Consider the following 13,204-nt stretch of genomic DNA (forward strand, 5'->3'; position numbering starts at 1 on the left):
GTACTTCTTTTTACTGAGTATGTCTTTATTGTAAAATCGAACTAAATCCATCCTGCAGTAAGAACACATTTCTCTGTTCAGTTCCTGGATGTGATAGAAATGTTCTTAGTAACGGCAACAGGATTTAGGGTCCTGTGTTGCCAAATAGCAGCAAAAGTTTATGATTTTTTCTGCGATGCCAGATATATCCAAGGTGGTTTAATGAAATAACCTATTAGTGGGGGAAAGTACTAAAAGATTTTGTTGTTAACAAAGACTTGAAATGTTTCTGATTCATCTCAGGTGATGTTGAGTCTGTGGCTGGTGTAAAGGTAAGATGTCGAGACAAAAGGTAGTTTGACCTCATGAACAGATGACGCGACGCAGCTGTGACTGTTAAAACTGTTTGAAAGGTTTGTGTGAGAAATAGTTTGTTAAATCCTCTTTGAGCAGAGCCGCTTTGCGTTGAAGAACAGTGACACCTGGGGGGACTCAACAGTCCTAAATCAGCAACTGTTTGAGAGATAATGTAAACGTAAAAAGGCCTTATTTTCTGCTAATTGTACATTCTCCACTAAAAGGAGTGTGGCTGCAAGAAAGATACACAATAGTGCTTAATTATTGCAAAACAGCAAAGGCAATAAAAAATGCACCAACTTGACCAGAAGACGCTAAAGTAGCATTATATGTTTTCTTGACAGTTTTATGGGACTAAATGGATCTGTGCGACCATAAATGGGCATGTTGGGAACTGAGACCAAAAAAGCCTTAATGGTAAGGGATAGATATAGTTGGTGTAGAGCTTTGAACATCTTCTAAGAAGAACTTACTGCTGGAGTCTGAATCCATAACTCCTTCATGACACTGACTATTGTTGCTCCAGCTCCTCCTTTTCTGTCTGGCTGCAGCTCAGGAAAGGTGGTTACACATGGAAAGTTTATGAGAGGTGAAAGTGGCAAAAATAACGGAAGGTAAAACACAAACCACAAACCGAGATGATTGACACATTTTCTACCTTCTTCTTTTCTCATGTAGGTTTATCTTTGTGCAACTTACAAACTTTCCCTCTAATTACATACAGTCCACTGATGTAATAACTCACATGTTTAAAAGGAAGGAAAAGCTGAAAAGAACATCAATAAGCAACTATGTAAACATACTGAGCAGTCTGTCAAAAAACTCTGGCAACGTTGAGCAACTCAAAGTTTGGTCACAGCTTTGTAACTGAGCGCTGGTTCGATACCACATGTTTAAAGTCTCAGAAATTCTCTTCGCACCCATCTTTGATGGTCTGTTAAAGTAATTTTGAGAGACACACAACTTTATTTGTCATTATCTGTATAGCATAGTTTCCCAGGCCGTGAATAGACAAGTAAGGTCACCCTGACTTAAAGCTGCTGAATGACCTGCTGAAATATTTCATTTCAGTTGGTCACTCAGCTCTGTGGCAGGAAATACTGCATCAAGTTATTTCTCATACCTTGACTCCGGATTCAAACAGAGAAATAAAAAGTGTCCCACTTAAAGCTGCCCAGTTGTTCTTTGCATCGTGACATCTTGTTCTGGTATGGAGGAACGTATGGTGCTCCTCCATCCACACACCAGGGGGAGGTATAATCTCAAACATCAGACAGCGGGCTCTGAGCGGCAGCCTGACTGACACACACAGGTTCATGAAACAACAGCTAAGTGGATCCCTAATGGAAATGCCTCCATTAGATCACGAAGAGCCTACATGTGCTGGCAATATGTCTAAAACTAGCCGCCAAAAGTGCAAGACTAGAGTCCCAGAAGACAAGCTAACTATAGGATCACTGAGGTATGTGGGAGGAACATCGAGCTGTTGGCCTGCTACTCCCTGCTGTTAATGTGATTTAAACTAGTGTACAGACTTGAGTACCATAATAATACTAGTACTGATACAGCCACTGTAATACTGTGCATACATATACTAATATGCTAACTCATGCTAACTCTAATACTTTTTGTGATTGTGCAAAGCATTGATAAGTGACTTTTAAGAAACTGTTACAGCCATGCTAGCAGCTATGTGAGGCTGAACTTAGACAGCCATGCTTTGTGCTAAATGCTAACACTACCATGGCAGCATGCTCAAAATGACAATGGTAACCATATAAGGTAAACTATAATGTTTGCCATGTCCACCATCTTAGTTTAGCTTGTTAGCATGCTAACATTTTACTAGCAGTTGAGGCTGATGGGAATATGATTAGTTTAAGTTAAGTAGTTAAGTTAGTAAAGCATTTGGACATAAATCAAGTGTCACCAAAGTCATATTCATCCTCTGGGGAATCATACAATACGACATTGTACAATATTTTATGGCATCAGTAGTTCTGTTTCAGTTTGAAACAAAAGTGGTGAACTGACGCTACAATGCTAATAATCAGTGCTTATGTAGTGCCAGCCTACTTACTTTTATTTTTATATACTTGCAACTGTATATATAATACTAATGCTAATTTCATTCATAGCACTCCTACTAATAGGGTTACGTCCAAGATTATTTCTTGACCTGGCAGTTGTTAACTTCCTTCCTACGTTGCACTGAAGTTGCCAGGCAACCAGCAGACAGGAAGTCACAGCACGTGGCCAAGAAATAGTCCCGTCCATGACCCCCTATAAGACCACAACATGTTGTTTCACACAATGAGTAGTACTCCCCATGACGAATAAACAGACCTTTATATGCAAAACTGGTGAAGTTCCCCTTAAACCCCGTGGTGTGCAGGAGATGCTGCGCTGGAAACGACAAATTACAACACAGTCAAAGGTCAATGTAGAGTCAGAGGACACAAATGTGTTAAAATGAAATGAACATATTATGGATCAACCCAAGGAAATGACTTTTCTTGCTGCTCACATACAGCCTGGACAGCTGTTTGCCCCTGAGAGTCATGGTTTGGAAAGAGAAGAGGTTAGAATCCGGACTCAAGCCCAGCAGAAAGGTACAAGCTGTTACTGCACTGAAGGAATGTCGGGTCTTTCCCACCACTCAACATGTGTGTCTGTTGTAATTAGTCGCATGTTTTCGGCCATGTATTGTGCTGTCGTTCAGCTTGTTGTTTCACACTTCACTCTTGGCTGTGTTGAGAACAACACATCCGCTTAATGAGTGTAAACACCATGTTGCGTATGAGACACAGCTCTTTCTATGGCCTCTTTCATTTGAGATTGTATCAAGCTATTGTGGTGCCGATGACTTGCACTCTTTGTTCTTTTTAGGGTCAGAGTGGGAAGGCCAAGAATTGATTTAGTTACCTAAGGGGAGTAGGAAGGCCCTCCAGTCCTGCAGGACTTTTCACTGTATGCAACAGCAGCAAAGCTTACTAGGAGATGGTGTGAAACGGAGAAAAGCTGTTGGCAAAATTAACTTTCAAGAAGCCAAGGATATTGGAAAGTCCATTTTGCACTTAGAGGGATGAGAGGATAACAAGTTAATTAAGAGAAAAGCTCAGAGTCTACAGCATTTGTATATTGTACTCTATGTTTGCCTACATTTGATTTTACACTTCAACCAAACTTACTTTTTACATATATGTAAACCAAACTTGAAAATAAAATGGTGATCCTGCCTTGTGATCCAGGTAGACTAACTCTTAACTCGCCAGTGGCCGGGTTTGCCGTTGTAGTAGCCATGTTCCCAGAGGGTACAACCCTTCCTTAGACAAAATAAACCTCATGACATATCATTGTGTCAGAACTGGGCGTCTCTGCCGTCTCCTTTCCTGGCCATAGATGACAGAAATGTTTACTGTGTTCCACTCCGCCCCTCAGCAGCAGTAGCCATCAGCAGTCAATCCTCCTGACAGTCAAGACTCTGGGCCCCTGAGACACATTCAAGCCGCTGTAGGCCAGACTGGGCTCTGCAGAGAGTTAGAGGGAATCTGGTGATGGAGGGAGGAGATAGTGTGGTGGGAGATCAAGTAAACAGGGACGTATAAAGTGTGCTTGGAGTAGATGCTTATTCGACTCAGGGTGGAGCTGAAACACTCAGCGTTGCTCTTTTTTTTTTTTCCTTTGAGTGAATCCATTTGTTTCACTTGTGGAAGTTTTTACATTTCACAATTAAAGTTGTCATATCATATTTTTGACAGATCTCTTAGGCTCACTACTGCCAAGCATGTAGCGTACAGTTGGCTTGTGTTAGCTCCTGTGGTACTGTTTGAGTTTTTCCTGTCTAGAAGACCAAAAGAATGAGCTAAAAGTTTTGTTGTTGCAGCACAGATCATTCACTTCAGTATAAATCTAAAAAATATAGCATTTTTCCCGCTTTGCATCATTGAACGCTCCTGTAATCGGATCAGTCGTGCCAGTTTACAGCAGGACTCATTATGATGGGTATCTGTAAAAATCAGTTCAACAAAATACTCTTTAAACTACATTTATTTGAATAATTTGAACCATATAATATTTAACAAATTACAGTCTACAGCCATGCTAGTGGCTCTTTGAGGTTGTACACAGAGACTGTCGTGTTTTGAGCCACAAGCTAATGTCAGCATGCTAACGCTGTCAACATGCTGCTAACTGTAGTATTTACTATCTTACAATGTAGTTTAGTGCTACCATGCTAATGTTTGAAATGCAAATGTGGATACTCATTTTTGGTCATAAACCTGAGCATTTGACATTGAAGTTTTATTTTAAAAGTCAGGAATGTGCAAATTTTTGGGCCAAAATTTTTTTTATGAAAGTGTGTAATATGGCACCTTTAATTAAACCAACCACAATACAACCACACACACATCTGTTTACCATTTGGTTTTATTGAAACACTGGATTATGTTTCCTACAACACTGATGTGGTATGCACACTAGAAACATGAACAGTGGAATATAAAAAAAGTTGAAGAACATATCACTAACAACATCTGGAGAGAGAGAATTTCTTTTACAGCAGTACAAAACCAATAGACCCAATCAACAATTTCTAGGAATTTAGTGGTGTGAGTTTGGTGTTAATAAATGCATTTATATTTGGAGACACCGGAAATTTAAACACACAGCAAATACTAATATTAAGTGCTCTTTTAACATACTTTTCTTGTTTTCAAAATCCACAATTTTGCGCATGTTCTTTCCACATATATATTCTTGCCAGTGATTGTAGCTTGCAGGTACAGATACACATATATCATAACAGGAGCAAAAAGCTAGCCTAGCATTCATCTTAACATCATAGAAGCTACTTCAAGTCTTAAAACATTGGAGCTGTGAAAAAACGGCAAATGATGAATGATACGATCTGATTAGCTGCTCCGCATACTGTTGGGGAAACAAAACGGTCAGTTCCTTTTAATGAATCATCAAAAAACAAAACAGAAGTGAACTTTCTTTAAAGTCTTGGATTTCTAATTGCATGGTGATATTCTGTTCACTTAATCCTGGCTCTGTTTAGCTAATATACATGATTTTTCTGCATTTCAGCAATTAGAAATACTGCTTGGCAGTTTTTTTTTATATGTGACATCAAATTGAAAACAAACCAAAGGCAGAGCAAAGATATATGCATTATATATAAAAAAAAATCTGATGAAAACACACGAGTAAGCCGCATTTTTCTTTGTCTTGTCCTCATTTGTCATTGCAGACTATGTTTACATGCATATTTTGGATGTTAGCTTGTATCCTTGTTTGAGTCTTGTCCAGGAGATTCATTTAACAGTTTACTAATCTCTGCATGCATGAAATCATCGTGTTTTCTGCCATTAAAAATTATTAAAAAGAGGTTTTGAAATGTCCAGGGTAATATCGGCATGTTCCAGCAATCACATTCAGGTCTCTCATAATCAAGATAAGAGTCTTTCCAGGACACTGGAAGCAAGTTTTGACATTTACTTGCTCCAACACATGAACAGAAAGCCCCCAGTAATTTAAGGAAATATTGTTGTATGTGTGTAAACATAGCCACTGACCTCAAACTCTCCCTCTAGCCCCTGTCTACTCCCCACAGTCCTCAAGCTGGCAGTATACTTTACACAGAATTAAATTTGGCAAGTTTGCAGAAGCAAAACTGTGAGTTTACGGCCAAAAAGTACAAAATTTTGGTATGATTACCCAGGTTAGCCAGCAAGACTTGCCAATTTCTTTAAAAGACCACGTTCAATTCCCCCAATACATTATTATCTCCAGCACATCCTGGGTCAAGCATTGCACAAGTACTTTGGGCCACTTCTACTTATCGTTCTATTTTGTTCTACCAGAACCACAGTGAAATCTAATTCTTTAATTTTCAAAGCAAATTTCAAACAGCAAATGGAGTCACACTAGATTATAATACTACAATAAACTACACCAGTTCTGGTATAACTCAACAGTCTGTTCCCAGCATGGCCCACAGGCTCCTCCAGCTGGTGCGGACGCCATTAAAGAAACAGACCAGAGTCGCATTTGCTCGCAGCACTGTATTTGACAGCAGCTCGACAGCCTTTGAGAACATGCCAAATTCAATTTTATTTGGAGCATACTGCTGGCCTGACACCCTTTCTCTTCGCTCAAGCGCTAACAAACACCAGGCGGGTGGAGTAGATCAAGTCGGCCAGGTAGAGGACGAAGTTGACAGCAGTGAGCACGGCCACCGCCATGAGCTTATCCCACACACAGAGCCCCAGCGCACTGCTGCAATTGTAGGGCCTTTGTTTCGTTCCGCCATGCTTTGGGTCAAAGTTGAAGATGGGCCAGATGATGGTTGCTGACAGATAGAGGACCACGGCCAGCAGGGCGTAGGCAGACAGGAAGCGGGCAAACGGGAAGGGGAGGCAGCCGGTGCACTCGCCGATACAGAGCAGGATGATGGCCGCCGACAGGATGAAGCAGATGCAGTAGACGGACATGCAGTACTTGAGCGCATCGTGACGGTCATACACCACGGGGTCGCTGACGAAGACAAAGATGATGCAGGCGATAAAGGTCTCGCAGACTTTCAGCAGGCCAGGGGCTGTGGCCATGTAGCCGGCCACCTCACCTGGACGCGCCTTGCTGATGCTCACCTCGCTCATGTAGGCGATGGTGGCCAGGCAGGAGAAGACGGTTGACACGATGCGGTAGTCGCGGATTTCACTTGGGCCAGTGGAGCCCTTGAGGAAGTAGAGGGGGAAGATGATGGAAGCTGACAGGCAGAGCAGGGCGGCGTAGCAGGCGAAGGTGATCGGGAAGTTCTTCCAGGAAACAGGGGCTCTGGTCTGAAGGCCGAACAGCTCCACCAGGATGACGAGAAGAGTCCCGGCGAAACTGAAGGCCCAGCAGAAGATGCACCAGTCTCCGGTTCCGTGGTAGAGCCTGCCACCATGCACGGCCACAGAGAAGGCCACGCAGGAGAAGACCATGGCTGCCAACCGTGTCCATAGGAGGGGGTTGGAGTGGAGGACGATGGCCATGATGTGAGATGTAGAAGGTGATGAGAGAAGCTGAAAAGATTCCTGTGAGATACGAGTCTCTTTCTTTCAGGAGTCACTTCCTCAGATTTTATGATCAGCCACTCAGAGAAGACACTGCAAGAAGAAAAGACGTTGAAAAGAATTAGTAAGCAAGATTTTTATGCAATTTTTATGACCTCTAGACGAAGTACAAGATACGACCACATGAGGGCAACAGCTTGCAACAGGCTGTGTACTCCTACACGCTGTTTTCTGAAACACACAATGATGTTATTGTATTTTTATGAATGGTTGAAACAATAACTGAAAGCATGAAAACACAATTTCAAACCACAAATAATGACTGCACTGTGGTCGCATCACATTTACGTCTGGTCAGACCATGTGGTAAACACTCGTTCTCCTTTTCTCTTGTTATTTGGTCTCATATCAAACTCTGTCTCAACAGCATTCCTGCACTGAGGGCAGACTGTTTCCCTCTGACATTCCTCCATACTCATGTCCTTGGTGACGGGCGTGGCGCCTCAACCTCCAGCGACCTTACAGTGTGTCTGTCATCACGCTCTAAACATGGCCCTCTTCACTCCCACTCCCTGCGACCCCATCTACACTGCAAACAAATCTCTACTCTTAACAAGGCTTTTGATGTAGAGCTGCTGGGTCTTAGGTTCCAAACTTTGTGAAAGGAAACCGCATTTTAGAGCCCATGAAAACCTTTATTTTTTTATTATTTTGACCACAAGTGACAGCTACAGGATAATAATAAATCACAAAAGTTGCTCAAGTAGGGGAGAATAACAAGGTCAGCAAATCTCAGTTACACAGCAACATTAGCTAACATTAGCCACAATAAGCTTCTGGTCATACCCGACCAAGTAAGGCTGTAGCCGCAAACCCCCCGAGTCAGCCTACTGCAAATGTGTGTTTTATATTTTTTACTTTTCATTTGTAAGAGAATGAATGTGATATTTCTAAAAGTTACTCAGCCTCACCTTTAAACCCGTAAGAATATGTTGTAATGGGAGTTTGATTTGCTATATCATGTCTTGTTGATCTGATTGATTTAAGTTAGCCATGATAGACAGATGGGTCATCCAATCACCTGCCAAGCACTTTTTTAAACTGTCTGCCTGTCAGTTTATGAAATCTGGGCACAGTGATAAAAAATACAGCTATCACCAAGTAAGATGGAGTTCCCTTTGATCGTACAAAGGAGCCGTTGAAAAGAACTGGATCATTCGCAAAGGTGACGTCACTGATGTTTTTATTTTATAAAAATGCTGCCTTTAAAATATCCAAAAAAAAGTTGAAAAAAAGGTTGAAAACAGCCCAAACCCCAAATATTCAAGTTACAATGACATAAAACACAAAGAAAAAACATATCTATTTGCAAAGCTGAAACCATTTTTGCTTCAGAACTTTTTAGGTGCATTATCAGAATTTTTGTGATTGGCTAATTGATTATTTGACATCTTTTCGGCTCTAGTTTTGCCACGTTTGCTTCGTCTACGATCCGGACAGGCTCTGCCTTGTTGGCTGCTCCCTTTACTGCACCTTCATGCTCAAATTTTTATTTTGTGGCTCCGATTTCTGACAAAAAGGCGTCAACCTCAACTCCGGGCTGGTGGGTGATGTCATGTTTTCAGGAAGGCCCAGAGACATGACATCAGGTGTGAAATGGCTGAATTCAGCTGTACCCCTTGCATGGCAGTGAAGGGGTTTTCCATTTCATACAAATGACTTAAACTGCAACACGCTGTGCAGCTGCGTTGTGCTGTGATCTAATGAGACAGCAGTCATCTTCCTCCTCATCTACAATAAATTTCTGCTGAACATTGATGCATAATGGCGCCTGTATAAAGAAGCTCTTGCTCTCTAATCCTGAAACTTACAAAGACTGATGTTTGTTGCAGAACATTTTACTTCTGGAAAATATTTGTGGCTGTGAGCAAGATTTTTTTTGCTGCTGGGTTCACAAAAAGTCTAGAAACCAGCAGAAAAACAAGATATTAAGCCACAATAAGACATTTAACAAGATAAGGTGGACATTTTCACAGAGCAGAAGCCCTTTGACCACACTAGCCGTCCTCCCTCCCACCCCTCCTGACACCCATTGCCTACTTGGCTCCACAAGCTCTGCACTCATTGTTCCCAGTTTACACAGAAAGACAGTTCTAAACAAGGAGAAGGAGACCTGTTTACATTTGTCCCATTAAACACCTATAAAACATTCAAAGCAGGGAGGCGAAAAGCTGAACTGGTGGTGAGGTATGAACACAAAGAGGAGGCTGAAATGGACAAAGAGACCCCTAAACCTCCTGCAGGATGGCTCACTTGAAGCCAAGAGAGAGGGGAGGGGAGGGAGGGGAGCAAAAGGAGGGAGGAACACGGGGGAAGCCCTGTGCCTCGGCCGCAGAAGGACACATAGTTTAAACACAGTGATGGAGTGGAATAGCAGAGGAGTGACTCACCAGTGGGCCCCTCTCTTTCCTCCTTTCTCTCCCCCCCTTCTCCCTTATTTCTTGTAAGATTTTCCAACTTGCTGATGCGTTCCAGATGTGCTGCAGTCTGGCCGCCGCTGAACAACTGGCAACTTTGTCATATTTGCCAAGTTATTTCCTCTCCTCTCTTTTTCTTTCCTTCCTTCCCTCCTCATAGTCTCATTTGGCGGCAACTCCCTCTCTTTTCCATCAGTTGTCATCTTTCTCCCTCCCCAGCTCAAAGCTCCCACTTCAGCTTTAAAGTCAGGGTACCAATTATGCTGCATGTAAACCACTCAAAATAAACGTATGCAGAGGGTCGTAATGGAAAAATCAATCCCGCCGCTCCTGCCGCCATTACTTTGCCGCTTATGGAATCAAGTCAGGAAAGAAATGGGAGAGGAAAATGGCAGAGGACTGAAACAGAGAAAGAGAGAAGAAACAAGAGCCCAGTGTGGAAAAGTGTCTTTTCACAGCACAGCATGGAAAACACGACACGATCGCACAAACAGGGAGCACTTCCCCAATTGGAGAGGTGCTGAAAATAGGTTCATGCAAGCAGGATGTGACACCATCATCTGCACAGTCACTTTTCAGACAAATAGCAGGAGGGTTCGCCCTGCACAGGCCGTCATGTTTCCATCACTTTTTGGGACATTACATAGACTTTCATTCATTTCCTGGAGACTTCACCATAGCCTCTACTTGCCCAACCCTAACTTTAAACTAAGCCTAAACCTAACCTAGTCCGAAACTTAACCCAAGTCTTCACCCTAAAATATAATGATTTACATTATGAGGATTTGCATTTTGTCCCCATAAGGGAGGCGAGTCCCTGGGTGGACAGATTTACGCCCCTGCAACTTGAGTAACGCACTCACACCACACACACGTATCTCAATGGTCAGGAAACAAGTGTTTGTCTCAGGCTGAGGGGTCATGTGCGCTGCTTGTTTGGTTGTCATGACACAACATCACTAACTCGATTTCACCCATAATCCACTTACAGGGGATCGGAGGGTCAAAGCACAAGACGAGCTCTGTTGGCAAACCATCCCAGTGTGTGTGTGTGTGTGTGTGTGTGAGAGAGAGATAGCTCAGTGTTAGTATATCATTGTGCAACTGTGTGTTTTTTCGAACGAAAAAATCCCAAATATTCAGCACTTTCCTCCAGAGTGCCTTTCTTGTCAGACTGTAGGACACACTGAAATGGCATGCTGACCATCACAAGATACTAAATCTGTCTAATCAAACACACACTGATTATATTTCAGGGATCAGCACCTTTTTTCCAGGCAGACTGACCCACCACACCCACTCATCGAAGAGGGAAACGTCTCATTTAAATAAACAGTGAAGAAGTAGTCACAAGAGAATCTAAATAAGCGTCCTCAGTGCAATTCAGGAGTGTTTACCAGGAGAGGGAGAGTGAAAATCCCCGTAAAACAGCGTGTGTCTGTGTGACAGCTGTGTGCTCTTCATTCATTGACGGTGAAGGTGGGTGTGCCGCCTGCCGCACCCAGCTCACACCACACCGCAGCCTACTAACACAAAACTGACCCAAAACACAGAAATATGTGGGAAAAACTGCATTTTTCTCATGCGAATCAGTTTTTCATAACACCATGCATGTGCCTAATGTTTGAAAGTCACTCACTAAAAAATATAGTTTTAAAATACTAACAAAATACTAACTAAGTATCATAATATGTACTCATACTATAAACTCACCAGGGAGCAACTTAGAAATACATTTAATTTACAAACTCAATTCAAAAGTGGTTTCCGTGATGTCAAAATAAAAGCCCAAAAACTGCGAAAATGTCGTCGAACATGCAGAAACTAAGAGCCCTCTGGCTGCTCATACATCACATTCTGCCCTGCAGGTACGCAAGATGCAACAAGTTGCAGCTGAACAAAGTCCTTTCCTGTCGCAAGTTCACACCATCTCCCCATAAAGCACATCTCCTCACCGCAAACTCAGCACACAAGCCAGTTTTGTGTAAGTCTTGGTTACCTTTTCTGATGCTTGGCTGCGGATGGCCTCTGTTCTCCGGGACATCCAGCGGTAGAGTATCGTGGATCGCGACTCCTCGTCTCCTAGACTTGACCAAGCAACTCAGAGGAGCAGCTCCCCGCCCAGCAAGCCAAATTAGGCATCAAATGTCTGCACCGTTATTCACATCTGTCTGAACTCTCCTCCTCCTCCTCCTCCTCCTTCTCCAGTCTGCAGTCAGGACTCTGCTACACACCCATTGTAGTGCAGCAGAAGTTCACCTTCCGTTAAAATGACATTTCTTCCACATTTTCATTGGCTGAAAAGCAGGGAAACGCTATAAATCTATAGCTAAAATGATGTTTTTATGAACATCAGCTCATCTGTGTGGAGATGGTTGTTTTCTGCCCCAGACTACGAGAGATCAGTTTATATTCATCCCTGTTATTGGAAATGAAAGTGCTGCATATCCATTTCATTTAGTTTTTTTAATCATCCAAGCGATTATATATTATTCATTTAAATTCAGCAATTCATGAACTCCCTCCAACTGAATGAATCTGCTAAATTGTGCGAAAATTGGTGGTTAGTTCATGAAAATCTAAGATACACTTTAATAACTAAAGTTGGATTATTAGATTGTTTTTAAATATTCTCCGGAAAATGAATGCTAATAAATGCTCAATAAAGTTTGTATGATTGTAACAGGAAGTGGACCTCATTATTTCTGGAACCCCCCCCATCAAGTATTACTCATGTAAATGTCGTCATCTTTATTTTAATGCGCCTCCATCAGCGTTACTATCGAGACGACAGGATGATGCTAAATATTTGTCATTGCTGTGCTCTAACTCATCAGAGATTGGTCTATTTGTATGCGTCGCTCAGCAACCGCTGCGGTAACCCCTGGCAACCACTTTGTGTTTACTAGGATACGTTACTGACGCGTTTCCTGACCGTGTCCGAGAGACAGAAAGCGAAGGAAATCTGCCATCACATGCACATTCTTACAAGATTGCTTTAATTTGCTTAAACTGCTCATATTTCATTCCACTGCTGAAATCTATAGGAGGACTATAGTGCCAGAGACTAAGACCCTGTGTGTATGTGTAAAAAGAATTGATTGTATAGCATGACTAGAACTTATTACTGAACAAACCTTATTAAACCCTGAATGCATTTTGCTATGGTGGAAGAGGTGCTTAAGTAAAAGTACACAAATATTCAGCATTAAAATGCACCTAATGTACCAAAAGTAAAGGTGCTCATTACACAAGATTGTCCATTTCCCAATATAATGTGTTACATTACTGGATTATAAAAAGGCATTATGTGTGATGTCAATAATC

The 13,204-nt window shown here is 42.1% G+C and overlaps 1 protein-coding gene across 1 annotated transcript; it reads right to left on the minus strand.

The window, feature by feature from the left end:
* Window positions 1–4,756: 4,756 nt before the first annotated feature.
* myadmb (myeloid associated differentiation marker b) lies at window positions 4,757–12,007 on the minus strand. Its single transcript, XM_041949439.1, has 2 exons — window positions 11,877–12,007; window positions 4,757–7,493 (listed from the first exon to the last, which is right to left on the minus strand). The coding sequence occupies exon 2, from the start codon at window positions 7,377–7,379 to the stop codon at window positions 6,498–6,500; it is 882 nt and encodes a 293-aa protein (XP_041805373.1). The 5' UTR covers window positions 7,380–7,493; window positions 11,877–12,007; the 3' UTR covers window positions 4,757–6,497.
* Between the last annotated feature and the right edge of the window lie 1,197 nt (window positions 12,008–13,204).

Source organism: Chelmon rostratus, chromosome 12, assembly GCF_017976325.1.
Source record: "Chelmon rostratus isolate fCheRos1 chromosome 12, fCheRos1.pri, whole genome shotgun sequence".
In the NCBI taxonomy this organism is placed as follows: Eukaryota; Metazoa; Chordata; class Actinopteri; order Chaetodontiformes; family Chaetodontidae; genus Chelmon; species Chelmon rostratus.

Excerpts from the sequence above, each read along its gene's own strand:
- myadmb (XM_041949439.1), bottom strand. The coding sequence starts at position 7,379 with ATGGCCATCGTCCTCCACTCCAACCCCCTCCTATGGACACGGTTGGCA.